This window comes from Marmota marmota, unplaced genomic scaffold (genome assembly GCF_001458135.2).
Source record: "Marmota marmota marmota unplaced genomic scaffold, marMar, whole genome shotgun sequence".
Lineage (NCBI taxonomy): Eukaryota > Metazoa > Chordata > Mammalia > Rodentia > Sciuridae > Marmota > Marmota marmota.
In genome coordinates this window covers 5,135,006-5,155,715 of record NW_026000093.1, presented here as the reverse complement: position 1 = coordinate 5,155,715, position 20,710 = coordinate 5,135,006, and the positions used below count along the sequence as shown (strand labels likewise).

Below are 20,710 nucleotides of genomic sequence, written 5' to 3'. Positions count from 1 at the left end.
CAAAATATACTAAATAATTTGTTATTTGAAAAGAAATTATTATACAAACAAAAGGGCTTAATATTCTTAGATCATAATTATTTATTATAAATAGAGTTATAGGTATTAATTTAAAAGATATAAAAGTATATTGACTGAACACAAATCTCAGGTCATATTTATCCTATCTTGACTATCTTAGCTTAGAAGCAGTTGAAGATGCTGTGTTTAAAACAAAGTTGATTCTGGTGCAATAAATCGTCTAGCTTTTCTGTATTTGGTAGATGGTATATATGTATGTATGTATGTATTTATTGGATACTGAGGACTGAACCCAGGATCACTGTAACACTGAGTTACATCCCCAGCCCTTTCTACATTTTAAGACAGGACCTCACTAAATTTCCAAGGTTAGCCTTAAAAAGGTTGATCCTCCTGCCTCAACCTCCCAAGTTTCTGGGATTGCAGATGTCCAATATAGTTTAAATACTCAGGGCTCATCTACAAATTATAATCATTCTCCACATTTTTTTAAATTTTCTTGAGATGGTCAGTTTTACTTGTTGATTCATGAAAATTACAGGTTGGGTCTAGTTTTAGGGAAAGTCATTGAATCACTGCAAATAGAGTTGAGGTTCAACTCACCTAGCTGGCATTAATTAGCCAAATATTTAAGAAAATGAGTCTGATTTTGCATCAAATACCCTTATAAGTCAATGTGTCAAAGACTGTGTCTAGCTTGCTGTCTTCTCACCTTCTACTATAGCTGTTGATAATCATAGATACTTAATGTTAGCCAAGTGAATATATTGCTCAAATGTATTTAGTTAAGCATTTTTATACTTAATATTAAAACTACTTCTGATGATAATGAATATACTGAAATTGCAGCATTAGTGACCATTATTTTTTAGTTTTTCATATATTCCAGGCATACAAATTATATCACTTAATCCATACTACAGTGCCACAAAGATACATAATTATGGTCACAGTTTTACAGTTGAGATCATTGGGAATCAAAGAGATTCAATGCTGAAGGTAACACAGCTTATAGGTATTATAAATAAAATAATTAGGAAACAATTGGAAGGACAAGCAAAATAATTATTTTCCAGTTAACCATGCTCTGTAATCCAATTCTCCCTTTCCTCTCATACCTTCAGAATGCTGACCAGGCAAAGTTTTACCATGTCAAATCATTAAGTCTCAGTTTCTAGAAATGGCAGGTCATAGTTGTTCCTATCCCTGGTAAACAGAGCAAAGATTCTAAGTTGCTTCAACCCTCTTCAACCCTCTGCACAAGTTACCCCTACCCCCCAGAAGGAACCAGAGCTAAGCTAGTGCCCAATCCAGCAGAAATGCTTTCCATCTAGCTTCTCATTTACTCTGGGTACTCCAGTGCCTTTACCTGGCCAGATGTGTGCCAAATTTTATCTTCAACTGGGACATTCAGATAATGAGGGTATACAGTGCTCATGAAGGCTAAGGTCATTTATAAACATCTTCTTCCATTTTATGGCACAAACTACATTCCATATTCTCAACTAGCTGTCTCAAAGAGATGCAGGTGGGCATTTAAAGGGACTGAAAAGAGTGTGGACAAAACCATACAAATATCCCTTCTTCACTGGGAATTTGAGCTTGCAAGCACTATCCAGAAGCAGGACAAGAACAGACTGTCCAATGCAGACAGGGAGAATGAGAATCAGCTCAAAATGGAATTAACCAAGAAAGTGCATAGAGTTCCCAGTAACGTGACCACATGCTCATGATTTGAGGAAATCTATCCCACTCATAGAAGTATTAGGGGTTGGAATGATATTTTTAACAGATCACCTCTCAATGAATAGCAAATAAGGAATAAATCACTGCAATCTCAGAATTTTGAATGATGAATTAATTTTTCTGGAGCTTTTTATTCCTGGTAAAATCTGCAACTTCAAGAGGCCTTGAAAACTAAGTTGCCTATAAAAGTAAACTTGATAGTTAAAGAAACAGAACTAAAATACAGTGATAATAATATCCCATGACACAGAAGAAGTCTATTCAAAACATGTTGTGATTTTCAGAGGATTTTTTAAGTTGTTTTCAAAGTAGAATAGCCAATGTGTATGTAAGAATTCATCAGTGTATTGCTATAGGATTACCAAAGTATAGACCTTGGTTTAATGTAAACAAACAGGTGTGAACTTCTATATATGAGGAAAAAAAGCATTTTTAAAAATCTGTATACAAGGAAAGCCTCCCAGTCCCACTTCCTTCCTCCCCCATACTTTGAGATGCACACAGAACAGATAAAGGCCTGCACTGTTCACAGTGACCCAACTACTTGGCTGTGTCCCCAAGGACACAGGAATTTTCCCACCTATCATGTTTATAGTACTAGCAAAGTCAAGGTTGGTTTGCTTGTTAGTTTTTGTGTTGTTGTGTTATTTGTTTTGTGTGTTTTTTATCTGTAGGATATGGATTATCTTTTTCCATATTGCATATTAACAATGGTATTCCTAGTTCCTTTGTGTAAATTCACTCTTTTTTAAAATTTTTTTCCACATTTTTATTGGTACATTATAGTTGTATATAATGATGGGATGTTGCTACATATTTATACATGCACACAATATAATAATATAATTTGGCTAAATTAACTCTTGAAAATACTCAAACTTAGGAAAAGAATTGGCCGTGAGTAATGTTAGCAGTTTTTCCTGGGAGTGGCTATGTTTGGTAAACATCAGTCATGGCACTGGTATTCTTAGGCTTTAGGTTGTAGAGTAGCATGTCATAGAGGGAGGACATAGAATTGAAGCCAGGTGTCCATGAGTCTAGGGCCCAACCCTCTGCTAAGTAGCTATGTGGTTTTGAGCAAGCCCTTAGCTCCCTAGAACTGTGGCTTCCTGTCTATAAAATGGACTAGAAAGGACCTTTCTCATAGTTATTGTGAAGATTAATTGAAATAACAAATGGAATACCTTGCCAGGGACGTATCAATTTATTGTCCTAAAAAGGGTCGTTGAGTCATCCAGTCATTAGGTCATTGAATCATCCTTATTTTGAAGACGAGGAGTCTGTACTGGGGAGACCAGGGACCTGGTCAGTGTCTTACAGGCGAGCAGCACTGTATGATACTGCTTGAACCCGGGCTCTGAACTTCACACCCCATGGATTTGTGCATCGTGCACTGGCTGCCAGTTTTCAAAGACAACTGCTGAACCATTCCAGAGTCTGCGTAGGTGGTGAATCCACTAAACCTTCTCATCCTGTGGACCTTGCTTTCCTTAGGCATTAGTTTTCCTGGTCATTCTAAAAGAAGAACAGTCCCACCCTTCCACATGCCCACTGCCATTACTACTGTTTTCGAAAATAATATCCAGGAAGGGGAAGAAGAGCCATCATTTACAGAATGCCTGTTAGGTGTTCCCATGTGACCTCACAGAATGCACACAGGGTGACACTGCTGTCCTCGGGGTTTGAATAGAGACACCAGGCTTAGATGAGCTGAGCTACCTGTCCAGTGGTCACAGAGAGGAACACCAGCATTAGAGCTTGACCCTTGCTCTGTGGGCTCTATAGACATGGCTACTTTAGTTATTTCAGTGGCAAAAGCTCAAAATACATCACGGTCCCACCCAGGAAAATAAAAAATAGCCTTTAAAAAAAAAAGGCAAGTGGCCCATCACAAAATGAGAGAAACCCGCATGTGCTCACTGATCTGTCAAATTCAAAAGCAAACTCAGATTTTTCCTTATGACCATAGAGAAAGCCAGGTAGGTGTTTGGGAACGTGGAAAGTTGGTTTGCAGCTTGAAGAACATCCCCAGAAACCAGCGCATGAAATGCACGTAGGCACCTCTGTCGGCGGGCTCCTCTTTTTCTGAAGAATAATTAATAAATATTTTCTTTTAGCATATAACAAACAGTTGAACCAAACAATTATGTAAACTGGAAATGACCCAAAATGCTAGCAGTTGGCAGCCGCACAGTGAAGTGCATTGTCGTGCACATGTGCATGTTTGTCACACCCGCCTCTCTGGTGATCTGCACTTAATAGGAATATTTTAAACTATGTAGCTAAGCAACAGAGGTAATTGTTGCTTTCTAGAGCTTTTGTTAGCACTCTAACACAGCCCAAATATGCATAATTAGGTATAATGTCTATAAATCATTATTGTACACATGTGGGTAGTTAAGTGGAGTGAGAGAATAGTTCAATGAATTGAGCATATTCACTGAAAATGCTTTTTATTTGTTTTCTGTAGTTCATAATACTTTAAAATTATCATAACCCTTTACACTTTCTCTTAATAGCCAACCGTGATATTGAGAAAAACTTCATTTGCATTTTAGACTATGTTTAATATATTATTTAAACCTGGAGTTCCTCTGATATGAATTCAGGAGAGGATAGGCCCATCCTATCAAATATTGTGTGCCTGTTTATCCAGCCTCTTTTCTAGGAACTAAAATGTTAAATTTTTCAGTTTACGTTGAATAGATCCCAACAAAAGACTGCACCCTATAATCAGCATTATTTACAGGGGCCAGTGTTGTGACTGAATTCTTCCCTTCATCCAAAAATGCTTTTAGTTACTATGGCAATATTTACTTGATCCTGGCAGTCCAGTGTTGATTTAGGAAGATAATTACCAGAAAGGAAGATGATGGAGATGTATTTTTGAGTGTCCTTGTCAGAGACAATGTTTATAAAAAATTAAATGAGACAAAAAAGGCACATTGTCTTCCACACAGACACCCTCTTCCACAGCCCTCGCACCAATAGCTGTTCTTTTCTTCCTCCAAAGATGTTTATTAATACAGAATACACTTCACTTGGTGTCTTTAACAGTCTTAAAAGGGGCTTATTATTTTGTATTTCCCATCCCCCCATCCTGCCTTTCAGATACAGAAACAGTTCATCTTTTTCCTCTTTGTGTGTGTGTTGTTTTATTTGTCCTAGTGGGTGTCAGAGAACCATCCTTGAGGTATTTGGTGCATTCCATAACCTGCTGTTTGCTGGGCACCACTCCACATGCTTTGGGTTGGGATTGGTGTCCCTAGACAGTCCATACCATCAGTTGGTGCCTATGCACTGGGGTAGGATTGAGTAAGCTCACCACTCTATATCTAAACTGTCACCCTCAATCAGTGAAGGGATGACTCTGACAGCTATCTTAGGATGGCAGCCATTTCTCTGACTGTGTTGGGCAGACTGGCTTTTGGGGCCTGCTCCAGGTCACAGGATACCTTGACTTTCAGAACCCAAGATGGTTCTGTACAGAGGACAACTAGCTTGTCTCCAGCCTCTCCAATCAACCCCTCCCCTCATCTCATTTTCTTTTTACACACATGCACGCAAGTATCAAACCAGGAAATGTGTTACTATTTAAGCTACTATCTGATAATCCTTATTATTCCTGTTTGTGTTTTCCTCAATATGAAATTTTAGTGTGACAGTTGCAAAGTAAACAAGAAACCTGAAAGCTTCAGAGTTCCTTCAATTATCATCTCTATGTAGATGTATTTTGTATCTTAATTAATATTCCATAAAATCTGAGAGTACATCTGAGAAAAATGGAGAACATCAACCAAATAAGCTTTGAAAATATAATCCCACGCTAACACAGTGATCTGATGAATATTTTATTTACAATATATAGTATTATGTATATTCAATTTTTCTCATTGGCTAAGATGTGGGAATTCATATAATAGGTACAATGGCAATCATTTTACATCTACAACTCTACTGTTGTTAAATATCATCTTTTTGTCTTGGTCAGTACCCCAGAAGCACTTAGCTCTTAATGTATGAAAATTATAATAGTTAATTGATTTAAAGACAATTTCCGAATATTAAGCTTTAAGTTTTATTTTAAGAGCATGTATATTTTTCTAATGTTTATAAAATTAATAGCGACCACATATTACACATATTAATTATGTATTTGTGTGTATACATATGCATGTGCATGCACATACATATGCATGGGGCTATATATTTGTGTATATGTGTGTGTGTGTAATATTTTTTATTCTTGATTTCCAAATATTGATGTTCTTTTTCTACAGAAGAAATCATGATAAAACCTGCGGATGAGAATCTTCATTCAACTGCACAAGAAAACTCCCCTCGGAAAGAAGACCAATATACTTGTTATCAAGAGCTGGTAGTCAAATCTCTAATGCACTTGGGGAAATTTGAAAAAAATATGTCTGTCCAGACTATAAGTGAAAACCTCAATGACAGTGGCATCCAATCTTTAAAAGCAGAGAGTGATGAAACAGACGAGTGTTTTATGATTCATTCTGATGATGGAAGAGACAAAGTGGATGATTCCCAGCCCCCATTCTGCTCTTCTGATGACAGTGAAAGTAACTCTGAAAGTGCAGAGAATGGGTGGGACAGTGGTTCCAACTTGTCAGAAGACACCAAACCTCAGAGAGGCCCAAAGTACATGTTAGCAGATAAGAAAAAAGATCTACTGGAAATTCCTGAAATAAAAACAGAAGGTGACAAATTTATCCCTTGTGAGAACAGGTGTGATCCTGATGCAGACCTGAGAGAACCGCAGAATGTTCATGTGGAGCCCTTGGATGGCAAAGCCCAATCTGCCTTCCCTGAGACTGAGGAAGAAGACAGGGAGAGCCTGGCCACAATGACAGAAGAATCCAGTGATCTGGAGAAAGCCAAGGGGAACCTGAGTTTGCTGGAGCAGGCCATTGCTCTGCAGGCTGAGCGAGGCTGCGTTTTCCACAGTACTTACAAAGAGCTGGACAGATTTCTGCTAGAACACCTGACGGGGGAAAGGCGGCAAACCAAAGTTATTGACATGGGTGGAAGACAAATTTTTAACAACAAACGTAAGAAAACATTTTTTTTCATTCATTTTAGGATAAAATTACCTTAGGATTAAGAGATTAAATTTTGTTATTTCTTCCAGAAAGTTTTTGACTGCTGAATGCTCTTTTAAAGTCCCAGTTCATAACTGGGAAATAAATAATTTCTTATTTTTACCCCTACTCTCTAGATTATTATTGAATCAAACTTGATTCGTTTTGCAGGAACTTCACACCAAAAAAATATTCATTGCATGTATTTTTAAAATGTAATTGCTTTTTTTTAAATTTTATTTTTTATTCTAGCAAACTAGACACAACAGCATTTACCGTGTAATTGCTTTTTATAACAAATCATACCTTTAAAAACTACTTTATTGGATATTGTTAGTAGTAGCACTTGTTGCATTTCAAATCATTTTAATTATCAAATCAATTCCAGAAATTTAATTTTTCTTTCCTACTCTCCTTCAAAATCATCTGGCCACTTTTGAGCTTCAAAATGATATTAAGTTACTTGTAAGCCAGGCAGGGTGCTCTGATCCTTCTTGGGATAAAACTGGGTTTAAAATGTGTTTGTAGTCTTACCAGCTTTCTGATGCAGGGCCATAAATATCTGGGTCAAACTCGAATTGACAGAGTGAACATACTTTGAGGATACTTTAAAATTGCTCCTCAGTCTTTAACAAAATTATGTCTCCTTTTCCCCATGGAGTATTCTGCCCATTTTTCTACCAGGTCTTGCACCAGATAGGTCCAGTGGATTCCAACAGTTATGTGGAATTTTCTAGTTGTCTCGCAGGGCCTGGAAGTCCCATTTAAGATGGTTATTTCCAGGAGCCAGATTCAGAGCTCCATAGTTTGCATTTGTTTTCAATAGTTCTTAGGTGATTCTCAGAATTAGGGGAAGAATATCTTAGAGAAAATCAAGATCATAGATCTAAAGGGCTTATAGGAATGTTATCTTGATATGGTTTAGAAGTTCTGATTATCTAGAAATGAATTGTAAATTTTGTCATTTAATTCCATTTGCGTACTCACCTGCAATCTTGACAAATAATGTCTTTCATCTCAGAGCTGAGAAAACAGAAAAGACTAAAATAATGTCATGTAGTAAGGAGCATGATCATAATGCGATGCAAACATCCTACAAGGGTTGGAATAGGGACAGAATACTAATGACTAATGTGTGGTTCAGGACAGGGCATTGTATTTAGCTCTGTGCATTCCCACTAATATACAGTTTTTTAAAAATTTGCCTGTTTTCTTTTAATGAACTACAAATCTGACAAAAAGATGAAATTTATTCCAAATTTTGCAAATCTGTAACTTCGTGTGTGTGTGTGTGTGTGTGTGTTGCCGGGGATTGAACCCGGGACCTTGTAAATGTGAGGCAAGTACGCTACCAACTGTATCCCCAGTCCAAATCTGTAATTTTTAATATACCATGTTTCATTGATTCTAAGATATATAATTTCCCGTTCTAATGACTCTGAAATCAGAAAGGTACACACTAGTTTCTTAACTGCATACAAAGTGATCTTTCGTCTTATGATTGATATCTTACAACCAATGAAATCCAGTGTTTGTAGAAACTTTTTGAGCCATAGCTTAAAATACTTGATGATCTTCTGGCTTTTTTTTTTTGTAATAAAGCTTTTTAAACTTTTTTTGTTTTCGAAAACTAACACAGCAGTAGAATCTGTATTTGTAAATGGTGGGTCACTTGGAGACATGACTCTAGGAGTCAATAAGATGTCCTGTGGCATAGGGTCTGCTCCTGCTTTAGGGTGTGTAAGCCTCTGCAAGATCAGGGCCAGGCTCCTATGAAACAGGTAAAAAAAAAAAAGTGAAACCCATATTGCAGGGGAACTATAGGTTTACATAAGGATGCTTGTGAATCTAAATTAAGTATTCACATTTCTGTTCCTTATTCCTGGTGAAGTACAAGAGGGATTTTTCTTCTCTAACATGCACTCCATATTAAGTGAGCATCCATCCCGACTGATAGCCATCTTCTTCAAACAATTCTGACTTTGTGTACACCTTGGACATACAACTCCACTGTTAAGAACACTAGAATTTTAAAATATCATTTTACCCAAGCCTTCAGATGAGTCATTGATTCTACAACAAATTTCAGCATACTATGGCTACTAAGCATTTAGAGACCATAGGTCTCAGTGTAAGTAGAGTCATCATGTAGTTTATTGCCCAACTGTGATACTTTTTAAGTAAAGGGGGACAATAGGAACAATATGCAAGTCTACCAGTTACGAAGACAGTCCCAGGAAAACTAGGATCTAACATCACTAGAGTATAAGGTCACCCTCATTGTGCAACACTGTGCAAAGAAAATAAAAGAAGAATCAGCTTGAGAGTTGCCCCGAGCTCATGCTCTGGCTTCTTATCATGCGAACAGATTCTGCCCTCCAGAGCATTTCAAATCTGCATCTTTGTTTTGCCCAGCCAAGAAGAGGCTTGAAGACAAAGGTGCATGGTGGACTGTCAGTGGCCCCACCTGGGCAGGTGCCAGCCTGTGTTATCTCCAACACCCTCTCTGGCTTCATGCAGACAAACAGCGTGGCAAGGACGGGAAATGCTCAGCGCCAAACCTTTCAATGCGGAAATGTGGCCTCGCCTGGAGGAGATCCAAGAGAGGAAGGGCATCAAAATACACATTGTTGCTCTTCTGCGTCCTGTGAGCAGCTCTCTGTTATGGTGTCAGCCCCTCTCCGTTCACTTTAATCAAACTTCAAGGTTTTTGACTAGTGGTCTACAGATTTTACATACCTAAATCAACTTGAAATTTGGCACCAAATTTAGAGTAAATGGAAACAGACATGCACAAAGTCACAGAACATCACAAACTCTTAATATGCTTTTTTTGGTCCTTTATAAAATAAAAAGACGGTAGTCTCAACATCAGTCATTGCTTTTGAATCCTATCTGTGGTTACTATAAATACCTGCTACTGAATGCGTCCGTATCTTTGGCTGCTCACTGCTCATTTACAACTCAAGCTTTCTGTGTCCTGACCCTTCCTCTATGGGTAGTGCAGGCGGCAACTTGAAGGATCCTTGCTCCTCCCTCTTTGACTGAAACCATGCCCCCATGTAATTGCATTACATACAACCTGCTGTGTCCCATCTGCCCAGGACTGTTTGTAATCCAACAACTGGGGTGACATGGTGTCACAGAAGCTTGCCTACTTGCCATATACTGCCCCAGTGATGTTGTTCACATCCTGCAAGAGTAGCCTGTTCTGGGTGCCCCACTTGGAGCCAGGAGCATGCGAGGGATCCACATCCTTGAGCAGCAGGGCCCTTTCTCATACTCTGTCACCAGCAGCTTCTTGGGCAGAATCATCTGGATTTTTTATTTTTGCTGTCAGCATCAAGCATTATGCTTGTTGCTTGGCTTTCTGAGAATCCTGAAGCCTTCCTGCAGTTCCCTTTTCCCTCTCTCCCATGGCTCACAGTCTTCTCATCCTTCTTCCAAACACCCTGAATGCTGATGAGGAATAGAATTCTCCATGATTGCTATCATTCCAAGCATGAATTAGGGGCAATTTGGGCTATAAGACAGTATTTCTGTTTAAGTTTATCAACCATCTCAATCACAAATATATACATTTGTAACTAAGGCCTCCACTGCATTAGCTCTGACCTCATCAGTATTCCTGTTCCATACTCATTTATGTTAAGTATTTATATAACCTTTTATCTAGACCTCCACACTGTGATGCCAGAAAAATTATAAAACTCCTGAGCGTGTCTTTGGCCCTCTTCTCTCCAGGCTCTTTTCCCATAGCAGGCTGACAAAATATGTTACAAGGTAGCCCTTTCCATGCCTAGCTGCACCTGAGAACCACACCACACCCGGCTGCACAGTAGCACTCTCCACACCACCAGGAAGGCAGCCCCTACCCTGTTTTCTGAAAGTCCCCAGCAAGATCATTGCTTTTCTAAGTCTCAGTTCTCAGTTCCTGCAGTCAGTAAAATCAACAGCTTTTCACCACAGTCACTGTGCGTGGAACCTAAGTAACAACCCGTTGGGGTTTGGGAATCTCAGGATTTTGCAGTACTACTGGTTAGGCAGAACACAAGTCTTATCCAGACTCTTATCAGTTGCTCTGAAGGAAGCTACCTCTGCTTGTTCCTGAGCTTCTGGTTGGCCCTCAACCCCAGGGCCACCTGCTGCTAGTGACACATGGGGACAAAGCCAGAGAATCCTTTCTCAGATATGGTAGTTTGTTTTGTAATTTTGAATCTGGCTTTTTCCAGACTCTTTCAATAGGAGATGGTTTGGGATTAAATAAATATTTTTCTTCTTTCTCACTTTTCTTTTTCTTTCTTTCTTTTTCCTTTTCAGGAGCTTGTTCACCCTCTGGCATAGGGGTGATTTTTCATAATGAGGCTTTAACTATAATACGTGACATGACAACTTGAGACCATCTTTGTATTTTAACAGCCCCTTGCCCTGTGTCAGCCTTTGCTTAGGAAACCAAGAAAATTGAAAACATGTTTTATGTTTCCACAGGTCTTAGTTGAGGGTCTTATTCAAGGCAATGTGAGAAGAATGTTTATGATGGTAAAACTGAATGAAGTGAGAATGTCACCCTGCAAGGCCACTATTGAATAGGAAAAGAAAGAAGAATAGCCAAATGAATTTCTCAATTTAATTTCTCTGTAGATTCACCGAGGCCTGAAAAGAGGGAGACCAAGTGCCCTATCCCCGGGTGTGATGGCACAGGACATGTGACCGGGCTCTATCCCCACCACCGCAGCCTTTCAGGATGCCCCCACAAAGTGCGGGTTCCCCTGGAAAGTGAGTACTGCCTATTCCTAAAGATGTCAGTGCTTTCTTAAAAGTACCAGAACATCACAATATTGGTTGCTTTCTCTCCCAATTTGGAATTCACAATGGAAACAAAGTTTTCTCTGTGTCAAGCAGTTTCCATCTAGCTGTATGTTTTAAAATGGAGTGTATTGGTAGAAAATTTGAGGGACAATAAGTCCAGCAGATAAAGAGAAAATTGCATTGAGAAGATAGCTTGCTACCCATATTTCCTAAGAGAGGTGGTCTCATCATGCCACTGGGGTCATATGCAGAATCCCCAGGTTGTGTCAGGAGGCAAGGGCAGGAGGAACTTTAGGCCAGAAGCCTTTAATTTCTATGTAAAGGAACATACAGGGAAGGGTAAGTGGACTAAGGGTTGTTGGTTCCTCTAGCTCTGGGGTATAAGATTTGTCCCTAGTTCTTTGGTCCATGACCCTAGGATAATTAGGGTAAAGGACTTTGACCTAGAATATTAGAACCAAATGAGCTCCTTGGATGTAGGCACCAGAGTTTAAGAGTGTTCTCAGCTGGTCAATTGTGTGCCTTCTTTAGGAGCTGGCTAACTCTGGGAGGGGCAGTTCCTCCTGGGTCAGCAAGTCCCAGGTGTCAAAGCATCACAACCCCCAAAAATAAGCCATATTGCCCTGCGTGACTGCACAGTTCTTTCTCAGCCTGAGGTCTGACCTCCAATATATCCAGGGTCAAGCTTAGCCTCAGGACATCACAGGGAGGTCTCTGCATCCTCCTGGCCTCCTCACATTGTGAGAACACGTACTCTGTAGTGTTGTCTTGGGACATCCTGTCACAGCTAAGAGCCCTGAGCAAAGGCAATCCTCAGTACATCACCCCATCCCTGTCCTACTATGAACCAGGTCTCTACAGGTAAATAAAGGGCTGCCACCTTCCAAGCTACAAAGATATAACATACTGTTTGAATCTATTGAGACACCTCTTAGGCCATACAAACTGGAAGAATAGGGACACCTTAGCATTCCCTTCCTTAATATTAAGAGTTAGCAAGTCACTAATCTAACCAAATTAGTCCTGTGCTGCTGAGTTAGCAATTCCTTAGACTAATTCTCTGATAGTTCAGTCATCCATACTCCTCTCCCTCCTGCCCTCCCTGGTACTAGGCGTTGAACCCAGGGACACTCTACCACTGGGCTACATCCCCAGCCCTTTTATTATTAATTTCTTTATGTTGAAACAGGGTCTCACTAAGTTCTTAGGGCTGGTCTCAAACTTAGGTTCCTCCTGCCTTAGCTTCCCTAGTAACTGGGGTTACAGGCAGGTGCCACTCAGCAATACTTTCTCCAATACCACATGGCAGTGGATGGTGGTTGGAGAAAGAATCAATATAGCATCACTTAGGAACTAAAAAAGACTACAGGCAGAACTTCAAATGGGGGAAAAGGTGGAAAGAGCTATTTGGCAAATACTGTTCTCCAAACACTCCTCCAGGGGAAGCACTTGAATGTGGAAGGAAGGTGATGAACTTTTCAGTTTAAATTAAATATGAGCTGAATAGAGTCGTTTAAGTCTATGGTTAAATATAACTTGGAGTTCAGAGCAGTTAACATGATAAATCTTGCTAGATTTAATTTTTGAAGTTCTGGTGTTCTTATTTTTTTTTTTCAACTAAATATATCTGGGGAGGGAGCATAGTGGATTATGTAACAAGTCATTTAATTGCAAAATTAAGAAATGAACATGTTGATTTTTTATATGTTTATGGTAAATTATTCTTCTCTTTAATGTGCTATTTTGTGATTAGTTCTTGCCATGCATGAAAATGTGCTCAAGTGTCCCACCCCTGGATGCACAGGAAGGGGTCATGTGAACAGTAATCGCAACACTCACAGGAGGTAATTCTGATGATTTGCTAATGATTTTACATTTTAAAAAATTGAAGCTTTCCACCAATCAAATTATGGGCTGTGTGTTATGAAAATCACTGCATCACTATCAAATATGTTGCCGCTTGAAATAGATAAGGAATAGTCTCAACTTTTGCAGAGTCAAAAAGAAAGAAAAATCACCTCATTATTTCCTTACATAGAAGTTTTTATATTAGCAGCCAATTTCAAAAATGAAAAACTGTTAAATTTGAAGATGCTGGGGTTACATGTTCATTTAGTCAGACAAATAGAATATATTCTCTTCTACGCTGGAAGCCCATCATTATAGTGTTGGTACTGAAAAGAGTTGCTTATGGGTTATCTTGGATCCCACCCCCTAGGCATTAAGAAAGAATCAAAAGGGCTTCCACATACAGTGGTTTGACTGTTAACCAGGCAATGAGGTAACATACTTCCATTGAGACTGCAACTAAAATAGAACATTTATGTGCATTTATATACAAATGCATTATGTGTGTGTATATATGTGTATATATTTGCATATGAAAATGTGGATTGTTTTGTGTGTGCATTTTATGTGTGGACTGTGATTATGAGGTACTATTTGAATTATAAGCACATGGCCAAGAAAACTTCAATTTAAACTATAAGATTCAATCCCTCAAATTTGCTGAATATCCTAAGATAAATTATAGAGTTACCATGCTAATATCTATAGTTAGACCCATTGCATTTGGAATGAGCACAGACTGCTGAAAATATTAAAAGTTTCAGAATAATTTAATTATTGGTCCCTTATGTAATATTTTGATTTTTTAAAATGAGCTTGTTACCTTGCATCACTGAGATGGGGTTGGGGGACAAGTATTGACAAGGTAGTTTGAAAACCGCTTTGGGATCTTTTCATATGAGAATAGTGCTAAGTGAACTATTAATATGACTTAACATTTAGTGTGTGCCAAGTATGCTGCGAGGCACATGCCAAAGCAAATCATATTATCATTTTAACTCACATCCTCCCGCTTTTCTTTTTTGAAACAGTCTTTCTGGTTGTCCAATTGCTGCAGCTGAAAAATTGGCAATGTCCCAGGATAAAAATCAGCTTGATTCTTCCCAAACTGGGCCGTGTTCTGACCAGGCACACAGGTAAGAGCTCCCAGGAAGTTCCTGATGTTCTCTTCATGCCAGGATCCAGCTCAACAGGACCTCATGTCCCTTATGTGTCACTTCATTGTGGCCTGACCCTCATTTTCAGCCACCAGTGGACCTGTGTGGGCAGCTCATTGGAAAGGCTGGTCTAGAGAATGATACTTTCTCTCTTAAGTGAGCTAAGAGACCCTCCAGAAGTTTAACTTGAAATTGGTCTCTTTGCTAAGGCAACACAATACGGGCAGAGTCTAAAAGGAATAAAGCCTTCAATAATATACAATGATCAAAATTCTGATTCATTAATGTAACACATCTCTCAAGTCAGGTAAGCTTCCCTTTGTGATTGACTTCACCTTCTCTGCCTGGAGAAAATACATCATAAACTTCTAATACCCCCTCAAAATATGTGATATTATATTTTATCCTTGAGCTCCCCATATACATGTAGTTTTTAGAGCAAAATTTTATTCTATGATGGATAGCTATTAATAAAATATCTTCCATTTGTCCTTGTAGCTCCCATATTCTTTGTATCTATTAGTTTGGAAGATCTTATACCTAAATAATAAAGTATGTACGTTGAAGTTTAATGTGACAGTGTATGTCTATTCTACAAAAATCAGACATGTAGGAAAAACGATTTCAGGATTGAGAGAAATGATCAGATAACGGTTGTTAATGAGGTGCTAAAATGTCAAAACAGCTCTTATGCATTTCAGTATTTTCAGGGCATAGCTTCCCTTAATATTTTGTTTCTATAGATTTAATTAAAAGAGTAAAAATTGGCATTCGAATCACATGAATAAAAACATATGTCAAGTGACAATCATGAATTACTGCTTAAGGAGCAATTAGAAATCTTAAAATGGGATTCTAGGTTAGTATTACTGTATGCTTTACTTTCTCCCTAAGTAGATTATTTATCAAATAGAGAAATAACAAAAGGTACACTTTGCTCATTTCATAAAGGATTGATGTTATTTTAGATTAGAACATTTATGCAACTTTAGGACTATAAACCAAATTACATATACAATAATAAAATTCACTAATCCTGCAATTATGTGTATGTAGAAGCTAAAATTTCCTTTATCTAATCCAAAACCCATCAATGAAACTAAAGCCTCAAAATTTTTCTGGAACTCAAAATTTGGGAATCAAGTCTTTTGGTGTCTACACTGTCCCATAGGCAGCAGGCATGAACATAACAATTAAATAATTAAAATTGTTAATTATTAGCAATGAATGATCATAACTATTTATTGTCATAACTATTCATTGCTAATAATTAACAATTTTAATAAGCAAAATGCATATACCAGTGCCTTAACACATACTTTAGTTATGCAGTCACATGTCACTTTTCTCTGCAGAACTTAAAGTGCCGACAACATGTTACTCACGACATCTTCATGGGGTAAATGGAGACTGCATATTCTTATCTTGCCAGTGGAAGACTGGGACAGTAAATATGTAGTAGAAATCATAACCAGGCAGAGTCCAGAACATCCCTCCATCTCTTGCTCTGTGTCCAGAGTACTCTGCCTTCTTGTGTTGTGACCACTTTCTTGTTATTGTGCAGTGTCTCTGTGGGTACCTATGGGCAATGACACTTCTATCTTGGAAATTTTGACACTCATACACTCGTGATGATGTCATTTTATTTTGAACTACTTCCCCACTCTCTTCAGGACAAGCTTGGTGAAGCAAATTGAGTTCAATTTCCGATCACAAGCCATCACTTCTCCCAGAGCCACAGTATCGAAAGAACAAGAGAAGTTTGGAAAAGTACCATTTGATTATGCCAGTTTTGATGCCCAAGTCTTCGGTAAACGTCCCCTTGTACAAACAGGGCAAGGACGAAAAACTCCACCATTTCCTGAATGTAAGCTTCAAATTTAAATTCTTATTCCCCTCAAATGCATCTTGTGTAAATGTGTGATGTTGAGGGAAGCTACTCAAGTATATACTATACTACTTAAAGCTGACAGGAAAAAAATAGATTGTGCAGCCAAATAAAATAATTGATCAGCGTTACTGCTTTTATCCTGAAGTTACACTGAATGTAGTGAATAGTTAATGAGTTAATTATTCTACAACTACTCAGCCATTGTTGCATCCAAATACGGTAATTTTAAAGAAACATTTAATTCACATTTAGGATTAGGATTAAAATATATTTAAAAATGCAATGGCTATTGTGATACATTATTTTTATTCACATTGAAATGATGGAAATTATCAGATAAAATATTGAAATGCTACTCAATATATTACTTAGGTCAGCAAAAGCATTCAGGCTGAAGATGGGGTTGGGAAAGGTGAAAGATCTAAGAAGAAATTCAATTCAGGAATCAGGATTTTTACCAGGAAAAAAATGTGTGTGGCTCTCATGGCATGTACTCACAAATTTAAGAATTAATATACAAATATTTAAAATAAACTAATACTCTACTTCTGCCAGGTTCATATGGAAGATATAATGTATAAAACTTGGTGGTTTGGGGGTTTTTTGTTTGTGTTTTGGGTATCAGGGATTGAATTCAGGGGCACTCAACCACTGAGCCACATCCCAGCCCTATTTTGTATTTTAGAGAAGGGTCTCACTGAGATGCTTAGCGCCTCGCCACTGCTGAGGCTGGCTTTGAACTCTCAATCCTCCTAGCTAAGCCTCCCAAGCCACTGAGATTACAGGTGTGCCACCATCCCCGGCAAAAACTTGATGTTTTTACTTACCTATTTCTTCAGGTTCTTTGGAGTACCTAAATATTCTGATAAAAAGGTGAGAAAATAAATATTGGGAACAAATACAGAAAATGATTCCTGCATTAGGTAGCTTAACTTCCATTAAAGAAAAGCTTGATTTTTTTACAGCAATACAAACCCCTGAAATCCTTTAGATCTTGCACCTAGACTGAGTGTAAAACCAACAGTAAGGCTAGAGATGCAATTTGGAGGTAAAACCCTTGTCTAGCATGTTCAAAGTTCTTTGTCTGATGCCAGCACCGTAAATAATAAAACCTAGCAGTATATAAACAGATTTGAAAGGACTTTACCCATTGATTAAAAAGTACACTTTATTCCAAAAAGATATTTTGCCTATTCTTACCAAAAAATAGGTCCCAGCAAACTTAAATAACCAATGACAACTTGTTAGATTCAGGGGGAAAAAAATGTTATACACACAAACAATGTTTTATATCTATCTGTACAGTTTTACAGATATATAATTTTATTTTTATGCACTTCATATATACACAAAAACATATGTTTAATGCACATACAGCCATTTAATAAGAACATTCTATACACTCACATAATATGGATATTGATTTTTAAAATGGCAAAGCATTCAAAGACATTTTTATATTCTTGTAATTATAGGAATAACATTTGGTAATATTTTAAATTGGGTCTTATGAAAAACAATCAAATTTTTAAAATAATAAATACTTAATGAAAAATAAACAGGTGAACACTTTTGTATCAGCTCTCATTAAATCTTGGGTGTTTCTCCCATTACCTTGAGTAATATTTACAGACACCCCACAGTGAAGAGAAATATGTGTAGTTCTATCTCTCAGTAATGCCTTGCTACTCCGAACAGAAAAATAAAATAGAAACTCGGTCTTGATAACCAAATTGCCTTTCTGTTCACCTTGAGAACATTTCCTCCCTGTCCTTTGCTTATCTTGCTCTCCCTGAATATGCAAAATGCCAGCTCATTAAAGACTCCACCATCTATTTAGTTTCTTCTATTTGGATGAAGAACACTTTCTACTAGTTCAAGTATAGAACAAACCTTTGTGTCAACAAATAAAAATACAATTACGTGTCTAAGTATAAATTGTCATTGTGAAAACAAATATTGAAAGGATGTATTTTTTCTGTACTGGAATTATGGGCCCTATACATATATAATTTTTAGATATACATGCCGTAAGCTCTCTGTAGTCCCTGATAGGTTTTGCTTATAGGGTTTTGAGCTTCATTTTTTGCCACAAATGTTGCCAGTGCACCTGCCCCATAACATTAGTCATAGAGTTTTGTCATAAGAAGTGTCAATACAAAAAAATATTAAGAGAATAGGCATTCTCTCCCAGCAATCACATCATTTGATCTGTGAACCTCCATGAAAACCCATCTGAATAACCTTCATTTAACATACCAATGGATAATGGCTCATGCGTTAATTTATTCTTCACATATTTTAATGCAAGAAGTTATATCTTTAAAAAACAAATCTATTTAATGACTAAAACCACGTACATGCAATTGCTAATCAAATCTCTCTTCAACAGCAAAGCATTTTTCAAATCCAGTCAAATTTCCTAATCGACTGCCTAGTGCAGGCGCCCACACACAGAGCGCGAGCCGTGCCAGCTCTTATAGCTACGGTCAATGTAGTGAAGACACCCACATAGCAGCAGCTGCTGCTATCCTGAACCTTTCCACCCGCTGCAGGGAAGCCGCAGACATCCTCTCCAACAAACCACAGAGTCTGCATGCCAAGGTAGGCCAGTCCAAGAGCCCGGAGGGTGGGCCAGCGACAGAACCGTGAGAATAAACTGCCTTTCATGTTCCTAACCACATTTGCCACCACTCAGCTCCTCCACCCTAAAGCCATCCCCTCCCTGTCTTAGGAAGAGGAACATTGACAGTGGATGAAGTTGGTGGGTCCAAAGAAAGAAAGTATGCATCCCTTGGCTGGTGGCTCTTCTGGAAAATGGGGTACCATAGTTTAGGGAGAAGTGAGTTATGGAGACTGGTCAGGGAGAATTTACAGATTTCAAAGCTATTTTTGTTAAGGGGATTTGATCGAATAAGAAAAGAGGATTGATATTAAAATAAATCTTGATCATAGAAGCTTTTGCTGCCTGCAAATCAAAGATGATAAGAAATGTTTGATTAAACAGCAACTGGCAAAACATTTGCAAAACTGACCCATGAAATTTTATTATTGCACATGTTACTGTCTCATAACATAATATAGTCTAGGTTGCCGGAGCATTCTTAGAAGACACATGGGAACTCCTGGGTATATTAAATCAGCAGGGAGGTTTGAGAACTTGTAACACTCTAATCCAAAATCGAATATTGTGATCTTTATGAAAACACTACATTTCTGAAGCCCATGAAATATGAATCACATTTTTTTCTACAGCTTCTCCTTTCTACATATGAGAAGTACATGGGTATGCTCATGGTAACCTGACTAATACATACACAGAGCCTTCATGCTTGGCCTTTTGCCAGTGAGGGACTTTGCAAGTGCCCCAGTGATCCACAAGAGGAGGTTGTAGGGGCTCAAGCCACTTCCTCCCACTGAAGCCAGTAACTCCTATTTACACAAAGCACTTCAATTAAAAGAAATTATTTCCCTACCTAGAAGGCTGAAGCCAGCTGAAATAAAGTGCCCAGGCTTACTTGATAACAGCTTTTACCTTTGCTGTAAGTGGAAGATTCCCTAGGTTAAACTGAAACCCTGAAACCCAGACAATTAAAGCCTGTACCCTTTTTTCCCCTTTAAGAACAGCCTCTCCGGAATGGTCAGCTGCTCGCCTGTGCCGTGCCAGGCCTTCAGGAGAGCAGGTAGTGCAGTGCCACCGAGCATTTGACAGAAGAATCAGAATTAGCTTCTGGACAAAACTGAGCCAAGTAAACCCCAGGAAGAGTTGGTGGCCAAAAAGCACTCAAAAACAATTTTTAAACAAATGAGGTTCTTAAACAAAGAAAATCACATTCTCTAAAAATATAAAGAAAATACCTGACTGACTGAATTCAAAGGAATCCCAGCCACAAACTATTGCCATAGGCAAATGATTTGGAGGATTTTAAAATGCAACTTTATTTTTAAATCCACATTTTAAATTTGAGTAAATTTCTTTTTAAAGGTATATTCTAATAGAGATCTGGTTGCAGAAATACTAACATAGCTTCCTTGCTAGTACTTTATTTCTTGATGGTTTAAGCTGGCCTGTGAAAATAAGACTACTGGTATTATAATTATTAGTGTCACTTAAAGTACTCAAGTAATGGTGCTAG

At 38.1% G+C, this 20,710-nt stretch overlaps 1 protein-coding gene across 1 annotated transcript in view; it reads left to right on the top strand.

Moving 5' to 3' along the window:
• Positions 1-20,710, top strand: part of St18 (ST18 C2H2C-type zinc finger transcription factor) — a 108,605-nt gene that overhangs the window by 47,094 nt on the left and 40,801 nt on the right. Inside the window, exons 6-11 of the mRNA XM_015485739.2 lie at positions 6,048-6,839; positions 11,511-11,645; positions 13,432-13,522; positions 14,558-14,662; positions 16,357-16,550; positions 18,967-19,178. Coding sequence (XP_015341225.1) covers positions 6,048-6,839; positions 11,511-11,645; positions 13,432-13,522; positions 14,558-14,662; positions 16,357-16,550; positions 18,967-19,178 — 1,529 coding nt within the window. The remainder of the gene's footprint in view (positions 1-6,047; positions 6,840-11,510; positions 11,646-13,431; positions 13,523-14,557; positions 14,663-16,356; positions 16,551-18,966; positions 19,179-20,710) is intronic.